Below are 17,335 nucleotides of genomic sequence, written 5' to 3'. Positions count from 1 at the left end.
CACTGCCCCTCCCCTGACAGCCCCTGATCTTCAACCTGCACCACTCACCCTGTCCCAATACCACAATTGCCCGAGGCTCATGTTCCAACCTGTAGATAGTATGTGTGAGAGAGAGGCGAGCAATCCTAAATTGCAGGACTATCATGTTGGTGCTGTGGGAGGAGATATCCCAAGGTGATTAGGTCAGAGATGGTGTGAGAGCTAATGTCCTGGTGGTCCTTGGTGGGTCATGGTTCGGGGTAGGTAGGAGGAAGTGTCTGAGAGTTGGCGTCTGGCCTCTGCAAGGTCGGGGTCAGTACGCCAGACTACCACGGCACCACCTTTGTCAGCTGATTTGATGACAATGTCAGGGTTGGTGTGGAGGGAGTGGAGAGCAGAGCATTCAGAAGGGGTGGTGGGCTGATGTTGCACTGATAGTTGGCAATGAATAGGTCCAGGGAAGGTAACAGGCCTGGTGGGGGAGTCCAGGTGGAAGAAAAGGGCTGGAAGTAGGAGAACGGGATAGAATTGGGCAGTCTTAGGTTGCGGAACTATCATGTTGGTGCTGTGGGGGGAGATCTCCTGAGGTGATGAGGTCAGTGATGGTGTAGGAGATAATGTCCTGGTTGTCCTTGGTGGGGTCATATAGAAGTGGGCAGTCCTAGCTGGTGGAAATGTGTGTTTCTTGCGTATGTGTTCGACTGTATATGTTGCACGCACCCCATGATTCCTGCCATTGAAACTGCTAGTCCCTGATTTTTTTTTCCTCCTTCACCAGCCCACTTCTGAACTGCCAATCTTGACTTAATTTATCCCTTCCCCTGACAGTGGTCCCCAGTTCTGAATTTTTGGTCTTGGTATCACCCTCCACCCTTCACATTGTCAGTCTTCAATTCCCACTTCTTATGAAATTCCTGTCCACAACCCCACCATTTCCTCAATTGCCAATATCTAATTCCCCCTCATCCTCCTCTCCCACTCCACGTCTACCACCACCTCGGCCACAGTACATACAATCAGTCCCATGCCCACCAACAATCCCAATCCAGCCTCCCATAAAGTACCATTCAGCACATTCTCACAGCTGAAACTTGGTCAATAGTGCTTTTGACTATGGCCAGTAGTCATTGTTACCCACTGCTGTGCCCATCCCACTGCTGTGCCCATCCAGTGCACCCGTTAGCATTTCCTGAGGTTTCTAGGCAACTCCATGTAATCAGAATGGCTTTGTGTACCAAGAAGGTATTTTCTGCGAATTTCTCAATGCATTTAGAAGTAATTCCCTATGAATTATGTTTTATTCATTTCTTATTTTGTTTTTAATAGATCATCCTCTCCTGATTTCACGATGAATACTAAACTTGCATCAAGCCGGAAGAGCACTGGGCAGCTAAATCTGACATCAGGCATATTAGGTAGTGGTGGAATTACAGCCGAACGCAGTAGGCATCAGAGAAGCTTCTCTGTGCCAAAGAAATTTGGTGTTTCAGACAGATCCTCTGATCCACCACGTAGTGCTACATTGGACAGAATCCAGGCAAATGGACAACAAGTTGTGTCGAAAACCCGAAGCTCATCCTCTCTTAAAGACAACATAATTGACCCTACTAATATTAATAATCCTATGAACCTTCTGGCCACGATTTTCTGGTCTTCTGTAGCTTTGATGGAGTCAGATTTTGAATTTGAATACCAAATGGCACAGCGATTGTTAATTAAACTTCTGATTCATCTTCCTTTGGACAAGGCAGAAACAAGAGAAAAACTTGAAAAACTACAAGGACAACTGAAGTGGACTAACTTCTCTGGGTTACAGCAGCTATTGCTGAAAGGATTTACTTCTCTATCTACCACAGACCTAACTCTACAGCTCTTTAGCGAGCTAACTGCTGTTTCTCGGATACCAGTGGTAGATTTAACGCAAGCAATAGGTAAATGCATAAGTTACTTCTAATTATGAAATAATACTGCTTATGTTTAAGTGACCTTCAGTCATTGAATATTTTATATATTTAATTATTTGAAGGAAAGCTGAAGATTATATTTAATAAACACTTAGCCATAAGAAGATCCATTAACATTAATGGAATGAATTTCAGAGGAAGAGTACAGTATGCTAATGCAACAATGTAGTGCTTTTAGCTCTACTATCTGGGGATGAAGTTCTCTGCTCTTATTGTTCATACAAATACTTAAAAATTTTCCTCTTGGATTGATGAACAAACAATCGATCTGCAGGGAAATTTTTCTCCTTTTGTATTTGTAGGAAAATATCATCCACGATAATACCTTCATAGTTTGCTACAATCTAGGAATGAAAGAAAACTTCTGCCTATGTAAATTGCATAATTTTCAACAAATCTTATTTAGTGATTAGTAAGCTGTTGCTTAAATAATTTAAGACAGTTGCATAGTTACATATTGTTAAATAGTCAAATGAATATCAATAGAGAATCAAAGTTTTCAATGTTTATCTTTTGCAAATATGATTTGATTGATTAATATTAGAAATTTTTGAAGAATATAGCTTTAGAAATTGTTTGGAAAGGAGTAGTTGTTGATTATTTTTCCATTATTTGCCTATTTCAGGATTCCCATTGAATGTTCTATGCCTCCTTCCACATTTGATTCAGCACTTTGATAACCCAACTCAGTTTTGCAAAGATACTGCAGATCGAATAGCCCAGGTTTGTGCTTTAGCAAGCAAATTCTTTTAAAAACCATTACATTTTACAATATAAATATTAAATATTTTTTATTCTATTCTCTGTTAGGTTTGTATTGAGGAAAAGAATCCTAAGCTTTCAAACCTAGCACATGTGATGACTTTATACAAGACCCACAGCTATACACGAGATTGTGCTACATGGGTTAATGTTGTTTGCCGTTACCTTCATGAATCATTTACTGAAATCACTTTGAACTTGGTTACCTACCTGGCAGAGGTATGTGCAATAAGTTTTCTTCACATACTATTTTATATACTTTAGATGTCTGATTATCCACAGTCGTTTATTGACCTGTTTTGTGTTGTGAGCTTTTAGTATCTACAAGACTTTTCTCTATATTTTGGCACGTTTATTTTAATAATAAATAGGAAATCAGAGCGTTGATCTAAATCCAAATTGACCTGGATTTGATGAGTTTAGATTAATTTATTGATTCCCCAAGTTTGATCAGGTTTAAAGTTTGGATTCAACTGTATAAAGAAATGTATGACTTATAATTCTTTGAGGAATTAACAATATGAACTGTGCATCATTGCTGCAGTTTGACAATCTGTAATATATTAAGTAGTAAGGCTTTGTGCTAATAGACCTCCATTAAATCTTGGTATAATGAGGAGGAAAATATACAAATGGCCTAGTTGCAAAAGCATACTATGATAGTGGTTTCATCCACCCAAAGAACATATCAAATGGTAGCAAATCATTTCATTCTCCTATGCACAAAGGAAATTTTTGAGATTACACCTTAGCCAGTAGAAACTTTATCCCTGCATGTACTTTATCAAGGTGAAAAAGAATTTTCTGTTTCAAGGAGATCACCTTTTATTCTTCTAAACTCATGAATGTGTATAAATATCATATCTATTCATATTAAACTATTTGTTTGTATGTTTAAATTAAAATAAAATTTCTGAGCAATATCCTTGTGCCCAAAATCATGAATTTTCATTCTTTTGATTTGCCCAGCTGAAGAATTCGAAGATTAGACTTGAAAGATGCCAATCTCTAAATCCATGTTTCAAATTTTACTCAAATGAATAATCAATTTTACAAAAAAATGAATAATCAATTTTGCAAACAAATGGTTGAATGCATTTATTCATGAGTTTAGAAGAATGAGAAGTAATCTTATTAAAACTTACTGGGCTTCACACAGTACATACAGGAGTAAATGGCTATGGTACATAGAAATCTGTGATTAGAGACTTAAGCTTAAGGCGTTGGCCATTCAGGGCAGAGATGAGGAGAAATATCTTCACCCAGAGTGTGGTGAGTCATTGCAATTCTCTCTCCAAAAGAATTGTGTAGGTTCAGTCACTGAGTATGTTCAAGTGTAGATTTTTAAAATGAATGGCACTGAGGGAAAAGATCAGCTATGATCTCATTGAATGGGAGAGCAGGTACAAGGGGACAAATAGTGTGTCTCTTCTTCTATTTTTTATGTTATTAATCAGGTTAATCAGACTCTCCTCACCTCGCCTCTCTCTGGAATCTGCATGTGGTATAAAATGCCTTCAGTGAGGGCAGCAGAAATGGTATGAAAAGACAAGACAAGACAACCTCACTCATGAATTCTACTGCACAATTTTGAGATTATTCAAAATGTATTTAAATTAACATCATAGCTGTAATGGATGAACTACATAAGGTGAAATCAACTTTTGAGTGAGCTAATAAGTGCACTTTTGACCTAACAGCTTTTGGATAAAGGTCTTCCCAGTATGCAACAGTCTCTATTGCAAATCATCCATAGTCTTCTGAGCCATGTAGACTTAGCATCAATACCTGTCAAGCAACTGAACATGGAAGTCCTGAAGATCATTGAAAAATTTATTCAGGTAAAATATTAATCAACAAACAATTTTGGTTTTTGCTTCTGGCCTTCATGAAATTGGATGACAAATGGCAAGACCAAAGTATCAGTAGAGTTGGTTAGTGTTATCAATATTATAAATATTCCATACAGTGAAAAAGATTTATTGGGACTAACACTCTGGTGTTATTTTAATACTTCCTATTTAACAATTAAAGGGTTGCAATTACCGGTAACAAAGATTTTATGCTGTTTTCCTTTGATTACTTTGTTTTCTTCAGATGAAAACATTGCTATTAATTGGACCAATTAGATTTGATCTTCCTTCCTGACTCAATGGCAATAGATCCTAGGCCAAGTATTTGAACTTAATCGGAGCCCACTTTCAAAGCTGGGTAGATTTCAGGTAGATTCCTACATACTTACCATACACCCTGCATGGTGGGGAAGCTTATAATCCTTACAAAGATAAGTGATCATTCCACCTGTTCCCCACCTCACTTCTCTCTGGAATCTGCATGTGGTATAAAATGCCTTCAGTGAGGGCAGCAGAAATGGTATGAAAAGACGAGACAAGACAAGCTCACACATGAATTCTATTGCACAGCATTCAAATGAGAACACCAATGCAGCACCCTAATGTAAGAAAATTAACATACATGCACAATAAAATGTTGGATCCATCGGAAGGCCAACCAGAAAGCTTGCATGCATTATGAAGAAACCTAGAAAGTCCAGCACCAACCCTGCACAGAACATTTCACTGAGCTTGGTGCTTAGCTTTTTCATTATGGAAATAATAGGCACCTCCATTAGCATGTTTGCACATCCTACCAGAAAGCAACATCTAATAGCTGATAACTCATTCTATTGCAACACAAGCAATAATCCGCCAAAATAAAGGTTCTGAAGCGGAAGCTCAGATGAATGCCTTGTGGACTCAGCTTGTTGCCATGAAAGTTCAGGGCACTGGTTTGTGTTCAACAATGTTTGCAAAATGGCACAACAGTCAGCTACCTGTTCACCATGTCAGTAGAATTGCTGAGGCATCACCCAGATAAGTAGTAGTGGTATGAATATAGGTGATTAAGATCTTGCTCAATCTGCATTTGCAGCCTCCTCTGCTGAAAATTCAGTCATGCTGCAGCCACGTGGGTGGGAAGTTGTGGGAGTACTAGGATTAACATGAGCACATAAAAGATGGACACAAGGCTGATTAGCTGATGCTTCTCTGCACTTTGGTCTATTTTGATATGCAGATTTGTATTGTTTATTTCAAATTAGCTTTCACACTTCAATTGTGGCCAAGAGGCAATGAGATCATCAGCAACAGAGAGAGGATGAGCTGGGGGATGATTGGCAAGTGAGAAACTGGAGTTGCGAATTGTGATCACTGGTATTCTTGTCAGATAAACTGTTCACGGACAGGTCAAGCAGCAGCAGTGGAAAAAGGAGCAGTTAATGTTACATCAGACAAAAAGTCATCAACCTGAAATATTAATGTAGGTGCCACCTGTCCTTATGAGTATTTCTAGCAGTTCTCGATTTTAGAAACATAGAGAACCTACAGCACAATTCAGGCCCTTTGGCCCACAAAGCTGTGCTGAACGTGACCCTACCTTAAAGACCCATAGCCCTCTATTTTTCTCAGCTCCATATACCTATCCAAAAGTCTCTTAAAAGACCCTATCGTATCTTCCTCCACCACTGTTGCCGGTAGCCCATTCCATGCACTCACCACTGTCTGAGTAGAAAACTTACCCCTGACGTCTCCCCTATACCTGCTCCCCAGCACCTTAAACCTATGTCCTCTTGTGGCAACCATTTCAGCCCTAGGGAAAAGGCCTCTGACTATCTACCCGATCAATACCTCTCATCATCCTATATACCTCTATCAGGTCCCCCCTCTCCCTCCGTCACTCCAAGGAGAAAAGGCCGAGTTCCCTCAACCTGCTTTCATAAGGTATGCTCCACAATCCATGCAGGATCCTTGTAAATCTCCTCTGCACCCTTTCTATGGCTTCCACATCCTTCCTGTAGTGAGGTGACCAGAACTGAGCACAGTGTTCCAAGTGGGGTCTGACCAGGGTCCTATGTAGCTGAAGCATTACCTCTCGGCTCCTAAATTCAATTCCACAGTTGGTGAAGGGCAATACACCATATGCCTTCTTAACCACAGAGTCAACCTGTGCAGCTGCTTTGAGTGTCCTACGGACTCAGACCCCAAGATCCCTCTGATCCTACCATTAATACTATACTCTGCCATCATATTTGACCTACCAAAATGAACCACTTCACACTTATCTGGGTTGAACTCCATCTGCCACTTCTCAGCCCAGCTTTGCATCCTATGTCCTGCTGTAACTTCTGACAGCCCTCCACACTATCCACAACACCTCCAACCTTTGTGTCATCCGCAAGCTTACTAACCCATCCCTCCACTTCCTCATCCAGGTCGTTTATAAAAATCACAAAGAGTAAGGGTCCCAGAACAGATCCCTGAGGTACACCACTGGTCACCATTTATTTCAGATTTTGCAGCATCTGCAATTTTTTTGCTTTTTCATATTTGTTTATAGACAACATAGCTAGAAAAGGACCGTGTTACACCTGCTCTTAATCTTCTTCCACTTCTCCGTCCTTTACCTCTTGCCCGCCTCTTATCCAACTCAACAAGTACGTATCATAGTGGCTCAATGTAGATGATGAAGTAGTGCAGAATAAAGGCACCATGACTACTATAAGCATTATGAGCCTTGACCTACACAATTCACTGTGTATTGTTTCATACCATTCAGGCATTAAGAATAGAAGCTCTTTCATTTGCTGTACATCTCAGAATTGGCATGAGGTGCCAAGAAATAGTGCCTGAAAAATGGTGCATGAAGATGAACTGGGATCATCTCTAAGGATGGTGGAATCCTTACAAGCCAGATATGTTACACCTCATTAGAGCCTAGACCAATATCATTGTGAAGGATTTGCTGGTGCTGTCATTGAGGGTTTAAGCTAGCTTGACACTGGGAATGGGAAGATGAGTTTTGATTCACAAGGGAAAAAAATAGAGCTTGAAATAGAAGACAGAAAATTGGTAAAAGAGCATGGAAGGCAGAATGAATAGGCAAAAAAAGTCTGGTTCGGCTCATTGCTGTGCAGTGGGGGTCAATATGGCCTGATAATAACCTTGCTCCCTCTACTCCTCCTCCCTTTTATGGCTTTGTCCTGCTCTGCATATAACAAGCTCACTTTCAGTCTTGTGTGACTCTGATGGATTGACTACAAATACATTCTTGTCAAAAAGTAGTGGTTTGTAGTAATAGCTTGTGATGCTGCTGCAAGTAAGTTTTTCATTGCACCTGTGCATACACTTGTGCATATGAGAATAAACTTGACTTTGACTTCAACTTTGCACAGAATCCTTAAAATGCAAAGTTCATCGTCACTTAGCACACTATGTGCTGTAGATTTCAGGAGTTTTAAGGCACTTTGAAAAGCACCAAGCACTTAAGAGTCCTCATGATATGATTATATATTTGTGGAAGGGTGTCTCACATGCTGCTGAATAAAAGAAGGCTTTAGCTAAAGTATTGTACCCCAAAAGTTTGGCGTCAAATAAGATTTGCATGCCAATTGACATTACAATCTGCCAATGCTGCATGTTTCCAATGGACTTGAACGTTACTCTATTAATTTCCTCATCAACTTGGCAGGTGATATCATGTGTAGCACAAGTGTGCATTGTTGTCACATTGGAACTTACTTGCTGTCCATGGTGCCTATAAAAATGCAAAAAGAGTCAAATTATACAATAACTGTGAGTCAGAAAATAGTACATGCCCTTTCCACCCTCTGTATTAAAGCTTTTGTCTGCTTTTGATGGAATTAGGACCCCATTCCCAAAGGGGCACAGAGAGAAAAAAAAAGAAAATCCACACTGCACTGCAGTATAACTGAATATGGGCAAGCTGTTGATATTTAATAAGTGTGGATTTCAGACTGGTGTTCATCTGTCATAAATATTTGAAAATAATTTGTCTTAGCTTAACCTTTATAGAGTGCTCACTGGAAGGAGGCCTTAAACATCCTTAAACTTGTAGTTTGTCGATCTGCAAGTCTGGTCTTACCATCATGTCAATATGGTGACCCTTCTCATGTGGATATGAATCGAATATGGAAAAATGCTTCACAAGAATTGCCAGGGAAGACACTAGAATTTCGCTTTGATATCTCTGAGGTATGTTTTATCACTGAGCCACTCTGTCATTTCCATATCTATTCCATTATAAAGCCAGTTACTTCTCTGTGTAATAATGCTGAAGTCCAGGCTGCCTTACTCTACTGATACACTCATCCATGACTTTTTTAGCTGCAGACACCTCTGTTAAGGGAAAAGTTTCTCATTATCTACCCTATTTATACCCCACTTTATTTGTATACCCCAAACAGATCTCCCCTCAGCTTCCTCTGCTCCAAAGAAAACAAACTCTGCCTGTCCAGTCTCTCTTTATGCTGAAATATTCCATCCCAGCAAACATCCTAATGAATCTCCTCTGCCTTTCTCCAGTGGAATTGCATTCTTCCTATAGTATGGTGACCAGATCTGCACTCCTGCCATAACCTGACTAATTTTTATATAGTTGCACCATAACCTCCCTGATCTAATATTCTATGCCTGGCTAATGAAGGCAAGTATCCCATATTCCTTCTTAACAACCTTATTTGCCTGTGCTGCTGCTTTCAGGGATCCTTGGACATGTACACCAAAGTCCCTCTTTTCCTCAGTATTATGGACCTATAATTCATTGTGTATATCTTACCCTTATTAGTTGTCCCAGAATGCATCACCTCACATATTTTGGGATTGAGCTCCATTTCTCTGCCCACCTTACCAAATGATCAAGATTGTTCTGTAGCCAAAGACTACCATCTTCACTGTCAATGACGCCACTGTTCTGCAAACTTACTAATCATATCTCTTATATTTGCTTCCAAATCATTTTTAAAGTGTTAATAGCTTTCGTAATAAGAAGTTAACATGTTTTTCTTGTTTATTTTGGAGACTCCTGTGATTGGAAGAAGTTATGATGATTTGCATGGTCCGTCAGGAAGGGATGGAAAACCTCGGGCGATAGCTGTCACCCGAAGCACTTCATCCACCTCATCAAGCTCTAATTCAAATGTTTTAGTTCCTGTGAGCTGGAAGAGACCCCAGTTCTCGCAGGTATGGTTGAAATACTTAATTTGCTGTGTCACCTTTACCTTGTGTTGAAATTTGAGGTGAAGTGTTACCTGGTGTGTATTGGTGATATAAAAGAACATGGAAAAAATTGAAAATGTTTTATTTTGCTTTAATATTGTCATCTCTTTAATTTTATGATCTCTTATAGAAAAGAACACGAGAAAAGTTGGTGAATGTTCTTACTTTGTGTGGTCAGGAAGTAGGCTTGACCAAAAATCCTTCTGTAAGTTGATTATTTTTTTTATGTGAGTAATTCTTAGCTGTGGCTCAGTTGGTTGCACTCTGAGCCACAGCTAATAAGGTTGCATGAAAAATCTAGGCTGGCACTCCAGTACATTGCTGAGAATTGTTGTATTATTGGAGATATCAACATTTGCATGAGACTCTAAATTAGAGAATCATCTGTGGCGATTGTCAGTGGTCAGGGAAGTGTTTGCATTGAGTCTGACGATCTGTGGGTGGGGAGTAGGGAGGATTCCAGTCAGAGCAGATTAGGAGATCTATGGGCTGGCGAGAAGTCAGCTGAGTGCTTTGAACTTGGGGAGAAATGGTCGTCAATCCAGGAACAAGTGGGATTGCAGGCCCAAATGAGACCTAGGTAATGCTGCCCTAAAGACAACTAACCCAAGACATTTTTGCAGTAGTGGCAGGACCCTGATCAGGTAGGCCTCATTCTAAATTATTCAGAAGCAGGCCTTACTGGTGCCATAAAACCCATCTTCTCTATGAACTTCCTGCTGAAGGCACAAGCCAAAGATGCATGATGAAAATTACAGGAGAGGCATCTAAAAGGAAGCTTTGCATGTCATTGGACTGAATATATTCTGAGGTTCTCAGTCTTTTAGCAAGTATGATGCATGAAGAAGCCGAAACAAAAATTGGAAACTTCATCCAGTTCACACCAGTTTTTCATTGCAATTGAATCACATAATAAGAAAAACATGGCATTACACAATCCACTTTTTGGTGCAAAAAATTCAATGGGCTAATGTTTTTTTTTTCCAGCACTTGGCATTTGAAAATCAACATTGTCTGGTGTGACACACACAAGCAACTATTTCCAGGTTGTTTTATATCATTTCAGGAACTTGACTGGGCAATTACAGCCATTTGTTCTTTGCACCCCCGACTCAATTTGAATGATTTTGGTTGGCCACTCCTAGGACAACCTAGCTTTCTAGTGCAGCACTGGGCTGAGATTGATACCAGGGAAGTTATTTACTTGTCTTCATCCATTGGGCATCCACCCCTCACCACATTCCATGGACCCCATTCCCTTCCCTGCCCCTGCCGCTACCATTCTACAATCTTACTCACATTCACCACAACCCTATCATCCTTTGAGGCCCAGGCATGAAATTCATGATATACTGCCCTATAATTCCTTGAGTTTCAGGTCTTGACCTTCCATTTGTCACCCCATGATCCCCAAAATGTCAGATCCTGAGATTCCCATCTTTAGTCCCAGAAATATCAATGGATGCGGAAGGCCAAGCAGTAGGTAGGGTTCAGGTGGCTTAGCCCTTGGATCCTGCCTCAGATGCCGTTGATAGGAGTCAAGTCTGGGGATGGAGCCTTGCCTTCTATGGCTTTGCTACAGTTTCCCATATTTCCTTATGAAGGAGGCCTTTCAGTCCATCAAATTTATGTCAGTTTACAGAGCAAATCTATTCCCCTACTAATTTTTCCTGTAAATTATTCTACCCACATTCCCATCAACTCCCCTCAGATCCTACCACCCACCTACATTAGGTACCACAAACAATGGCCAATTAACCTACAAACCCTCACATCTTTGAGATATAGGGGAACCCGGAACACACTGAGGAAACCTACATGGTCACAGAGAGAATGTGTAAACTCCACATGGATAACACTACTGGTTCAAATTGAGCCCTGGTTGCTGGAACTGTGAGGCAGCAAATTTACTAACTTAATATCCTTGATTGTTCTAAATAATTAAATAACTACATATTGTTTTAAAAGTTTTATAGAATCAAATACTATTCTATGATAAATGTAGCATAGATCGAACCATGTTCTCATCAACAAAATGCCTCACTATTCCAGGAACAATAATTCCCAGCTTCCTTTCTTTACATAAAACTGTCCACTTAAAATATTCTTGCCTATTTCCTCCACTTCCATCCTCAACAACACCGTCTGGTCATCTGCCTCTGCCCATGCCTCTCCTCTCCTTTTCTCCTGCATGCCAGTTGCACAGCATTGTTCCCTTTTAACATTGTAAGAAGGAATTTCTAGGCTAGTGTCTTTGCATTATGTGCTGCTTGGGAGATTGCTATGCATGGATGGCCTGCCATTCTTTTTACATTGCAACAGTGACTACTGTTCAAAAGTACTTTGCAGAATTCCGCACACTTTGGGACGTTTTGAAAAGGATGTGAAATGCAGTTTTGGAGAATTTTGGTTCCAAATTGGCTTGGTGAGAGGAGGTAGAGGGTGGTGGTGGAAGGATGCTTTTCTGATTGGAAGCCAGTGGTGCACCGCAGGGATTAGTGCTTGGGCCTTTTTGTTTGTGATACATTCATAAATGGTAAATTGGTTTATTATCATCACATGTACCGAGGTACAGTAAAAAAACTTGTCTTGCATACCATTCATACAAATCAATTCATTACAATAGTGCATTGAGGTAGTACAAGGTAACACAATAACAGAGTGCAGAATAAAGTGTAAAAGAACATTGTTAGTAATTCTTAGAGAGATAGAATTTAGATTTAAAAGAGTGTACATAGGTGTAATGAGTGGAGCTGCAGAGAGCAGCTTGCAACGAGTCGCCACGCTAAGACTTGGATGTGAATCTAGGAGCTGGATTAGCAAGTTTGCATACGGCACAAAAATTGGTGGTGTAGATAGTGAGGAAGATTGTCTAAGACTAGAGCAGGATGTAGATCAGATGGAAAGTTGGGTGGAGCATTGGCAGATGGAATTTAATCCCAACAAGTGCGAGGTGATGCATTTTGGAATGTCAGGTAGGGGAGGACATACACAGTAAATGGTAGGATGATAAAGAATGCTAATGAACAGAGTGACCTTGGGGTTCAAGTCCATAGTTCCCTGAAAGTGGCAACAGAGCAGATAAGAGTGGTGAAGAAGGTATATGCCATGCTTTCCATCATTTTTAGGACATAGGATATAAAAGTTGGGACATTATGTTGCCACTTTACAAAACACTGGTTAGACCATATTTTGCGTATTGTGTGCATTTCTGGTTGCCATACTATAGGAAGGATGTGATTGCATTGGAGAGAGTGCAGAGGAATGCACCAGGATGCTGCCTAGATTGGGGGATGTTCATTACAGGGAGAGATTGGATAAACCGGACTTGTTTTCCTTGACGGAGGTTGAGAAGTGACCCATTAAAGGTATCTAAAATTATGACAGGGTAGATAGTCGGAATCTTGATTTCCCTGGTAAAGGTATCAAAAACAAAAGGGCATAGATTTAAGGTGAGAGGAAGGAGTTTTAAAGGGGATCTGAAGGGAAAGTTTATTACACAGAGAGCATTTGACATCTGGAATGTGCTGCCAGAGGTGGTGGAATTGGATACAATCACTTCATTTAAGAGACATTTAGGTAGACACTTAAATAGGCAAGGCATAGAAGAATACAGACCCAATTTGTCAATGGGATTAGTGTAAATAGGCAAAAAGGTTGGCCTGACATGGTGGGCTAAAGGGTCTGTTTCTTTGCTGTACAACTCTGTGATTCCATAACAAACACTAAAATAAGTACAAAAGGAGTGAACTGTGCTTAGCTTACTTTTTCCAGGACTGTAATTCCCAATCAGTTCAGTTTGGTTGCCACTGCTTTGCCAACCCTAGCTTATGTAGAAGGCTGGAGGGACGGCAGAGGAGAAATGGAAGGAATTTCTACAGGAAATAAGGAAATTGCAGGATAGATATATTCCAAGAAAAAAGGTTTTTAATGGAAAAAAGGCACAAATGTGGATAACAAGAGAGGTGAAGGCTAAAATAAAAGCAAAAGGGGCAGCGTACAAAGAAGCAAAAATTAGTGGGAAAACAGAAGACTGGGAAGCTTTTAAAAACCTGCAGAGAGAAACTAAGAAGGTCATTAGGAAAGAAAAGATGAATTATGAAAGGAAGTTGGCAGATAACATTCGAAAGGATACTAAGAGTTTTTTTAAATACATAAGGTGTAAAAGAGAGACACGGGTTGATATAGGACCAATTGATAACGGTGCAGGAGCTATTATAATGGACGATAGAGAGATGGCGGGGGAATTGAATGAATATTTTGCATCGGTCTTCACCGTGGAGGACATCAGCAATGTGCCGGTTAGTCAGGAGTCTCACGAAATGGAATTGAGTTCAGTTAAGATTACTAGGGAGAAGGTGCTAGGAAAACTAAATGGACTAAAGACTGATAAGTCTCCCGGACCGGATGAGGTGCATCCCCGGGTTCTGAAGGAGGTGGCTTTAGAGATAGCGGAGGCATTGGCGATAATTTTCCAGAAATCGGTAGATTCCGGCATGGTTCCGGAGGACTGGAGGGTCGCAAATGTAGTTCCGTTGTATAAGAAAGGTGGGAGGCAGCATAAAGGAAATTACAGACCTATTAGTCTGACGTCAGTGGTGGGAAAGTTATTGGAATCTATCCTCAAAGACGGGGTTACGGAATACCTAGAGGCGCAGGGCAGGATTGGTCCTAGCCAACATGGTTTTGTGAAGGGAAGATCCTGCCTGACCAACCTATTGGAGTTTTTTGAAGAAATCACAGGTAAGGTGGATAAGGGAGAGGCGGTAGATGTTGTGTATTTAGACTTTCAAAAGGCCTTTGATAAGGTGCCTCACAAGAGACTAATTAATAAGATGAGAGGTCATGGAATTACGGGTAGGATAACAGAATGGGTGGAGCATTGGCTGGTTGACAGGAAGCAAAGAGTGGAAATAAAAGGATCTCGTTCTGGTTGGTTACCAGTTACTAGTGGTGTGCAGCAGGGGTCGGTGTTGGGACTGCTCCTTTTTACCTTGTACATTAACGATTTGGATGATGGAATAAATGGTTTCGTGGCTAAGTTTGCGGATGACACCAAGATAGGGGGAGGAGTAGGGAGTATTGAAAAGATAGGAAGGTTGCAGAAGGACCTAGACAGTTTAGGAGAATGGGCAAGGAAATGGCAGATGAGATTCAATGTAGGGAAATGTGCAGTTGTACACTTTGGAAGCAGAAATAAGCGGGCAGATTATTATCTAGGAGGAGAGAAAATCCAAAGCACGGAAGTACAAAGGGACTTGGGGGTACTCGTGCAGGATACCTTAAAGGTTAACCACCAGGTCGGATTGGTGGTAAAGAAAGCGACTGCTATGTTGGCATTCATTTCGAGAGGTATAGTGTATAAAAGTAAGGAAGTGTTGATGAGGCTCTACGGGGCACTAGTGAGGCTCTACGGGGCACTAGTGAGGCCTCATTTGGAATATTGTGCGCCATTTTGGGCCCCACATCTTAGGAAGGATGTGTTGACGTTGGAGAGGGTTCAGAGGAGATTTACGAGGATGATTCCAGGAATGAAAGGGCTTACGTATGAGGAGCGTTTGTCGGCTCTTGGACTGTACTCCCTGGAGTACAGAAGAATGAGAGGGGACCTCATAGCGACATTTAAAATATTGATAGGAAAGGACAGAGTAAATGTGGCTAGGCTGTTTCCCTTGGTGGGTGAGTCCAGGACCAGAGGGCACAATCTTAGAATTAGAGGGTACAGTTTCAAAACAGAGATGAGGAAAAATTTCTTTAGCCAGAGGGTGGTGAATTTGTGAAACTCCTTGCCACGTACAGCAGTGGAGGCCAGATCAGTGGGGGCGTTCAAGGGAGAGATAGATAGATATCTAAATAGTAGGGGTATCAAGGGATATGGGGATAAGGCTGGAAATTGGGATTAGAATAGGTTTTTTTTTCTTCTTCTTCCCCCATTCCCCATTTCTCATTTCTATTTCCCTTTCCTTGGAGCAGACTCGATGGGCCGAATGGCCTGCTTCTGCTCCCTTGTCTTGTGGTCTTGTGGTAGAATCAGGGAGGTGCCTAATACTAAGGAATCCCAGCATGATCAAACTCCTTCACTTGGCTCCATGCAGAGCCACAGAGACAAGAGCGGCTGGAGATTCTGGAACCTGGAGCAAGAAAAATAAACTGCTGCAAGAACTCAGTGGTGTCAAACAGCATCTGTGAAAGCAAAGAGATGGTTGATGTTTTGGTTCAAGACCCTGCATCAGGACTGTAGTGGGAAGACAGCTGGTATATAACAGTGAGGGGGAGAGGGAGGGGTGAGGCAGATGCTGGTAGGTGATACCAGATGAGGTGAGTGGCGGTCATGGGCAGATGGAACCGGGTGGGGAAGGGCAGGGGGAGAGTAGAGGTGGGTAGATGGAACCAAGTGGGCGGGGGGGGCGGGGTAATGTCCTGGTAAGGGGGCAGTGGGAAAGGATGGAAAACGTGAACAAAGGGAGAGAGAACCTGGGTGGATTGGCGGGAGTAGGAAAGGAACACGGGGAGTGAGTTACCTGAAAGTGGAAAATTTGTGTTCATAACACTGGGTTATAGGCTACCCAAGTGGAATATGAGGTGTTGTTCTTCTAGTTTGCATTTGGCCTCACTGTGGCAGTGGAGAAGGCCAAGGACAGACAATTCAGTGTGGAAGTGGGAAGGAGAGTTGAAATGTCGTGCAGCCAGAAGCTAAAGATGCCCTTTGCGGACAGAGAGCAGGTGCTCCGCTAAATATTCACCGGTCTACGCTTGGTCTCAATGTAGAGGAGGTCACGCTGTAAGCACTGAATGTAGTAGACCAGGTTGGAGGAGGTGCATGTGAATCTCTTCCTCACCTGGAGAAAGGGGATGTGACTAGTGGATCCCACTAGAGTATATCATCTTTCGCCATTTCTGCCAGCTCCATCCTGTCACATCTTCCCCTCCCCCCTGCCCACCGTCTTTCTCATTTCCACAGAGACCACTCTGTCTATGACTCCTTGGTCCACTCATCACTTGCCACCCACCCCTGTTAAAACAAGTTCTCCATTGTTGATCAATATTCAGGGGAACAGTAACACACTTTCCTGCTCAATCAAACTGTTCTGAGCACATCCCTCGCAGTCAGCCCTCCCTCCACCCTCGTGCACTAGTCCTACAGCCACAAAGCTTCCATTAGCTTAAAGACCTTGCTGCAGGGGGTCACTCTGTGAAGTGGAGGGAGTTATGACTGGCAAGTAGGCCTCAGGCACTGCAACCTGAAGCCCCACCCACAGACAACCCTGATGGCCTTTTGACAGTTCAAGTTGTAAAGCCTTTTCACTGTCTCTAAAGGTCTTTGATTATCACAGGCATTAAGAGATGGTTGAAAAAAACATCAAATAAATAAAAAATAATATTATTTAAATACACTTACTGCAGTTCATGAATAAAACAGAAATATAAAGTGAGATAAAGAAAAATCTACTTGTGGCACTTTCAAGTGATAATAGCAACTACATCACTGAAGCAACAGTACACTCTTATAGCCTTAAGGCTTTAAAGCTCAGTTAGTGATATTAATAATTTGGTTTT

General features: G+C 41.4%; 1 protein-coding gene across 3 annotated transcripts in view; it reads left to right on the top strand.

Moving 5' to 3' along the window:
- The window catches only part of LOC127575757 (protein furry homolog), a 230,122-nt gene that overhangs the window by 182,350 nt on the left and 30,437 nt on the right, over positions 1–17,335 (top strand). For all 3 annotated transcript variants that reach the window (XM_052025806.1, XM_052025805.1, XM_052025807.1), the window contains exons 44-50: positions 1,306–1,910; positions 2,569–2,666; positions 2,754–2,924; positions 4,406–4,546; positions 8,576–8,755; positions 9,581–9,742; positions 9,909–9,983. In XM_052025806.1, the coding sequence (XP_051881766.1) occupies positions 1,306–1,910; positions 2,569–2,666; positions 2,754–2,924; positions 4,406–4,546; positions 8,576–8,755; positions 9,581–9,742; positions 9,909–9,983 (1,432 nt within the window). The remainder of the gene's footprint in view (positions 1–1,305; positions 1,911–2,568; positions 2,667–2,753; positions 2,925–4,405; positions 4,547–8,575; positions 8,756–9,580; positions 9,743–9,908; positions 9,984–17,335) is intronic.

Source organism: Pristis pectinata, chromosome 11 (assembly GCF_009764475.1).
Source record: "Pristis pectinata isolate sPriPec2 chromosome 11, sPriPec2.1.pri, whole genome shotgun sequence".
NCBI lineage: Eukaryota > Metazoa > Chordata > Chondrichthyes > Rhinopristiformes > Pristidae > Pristis > Pristis pectinata.
The sequence above is the reverse complement of the archived record's forward strand: the minus strand, read 5'-3'. Positions and strand labels throughout refer to the sequence as shown.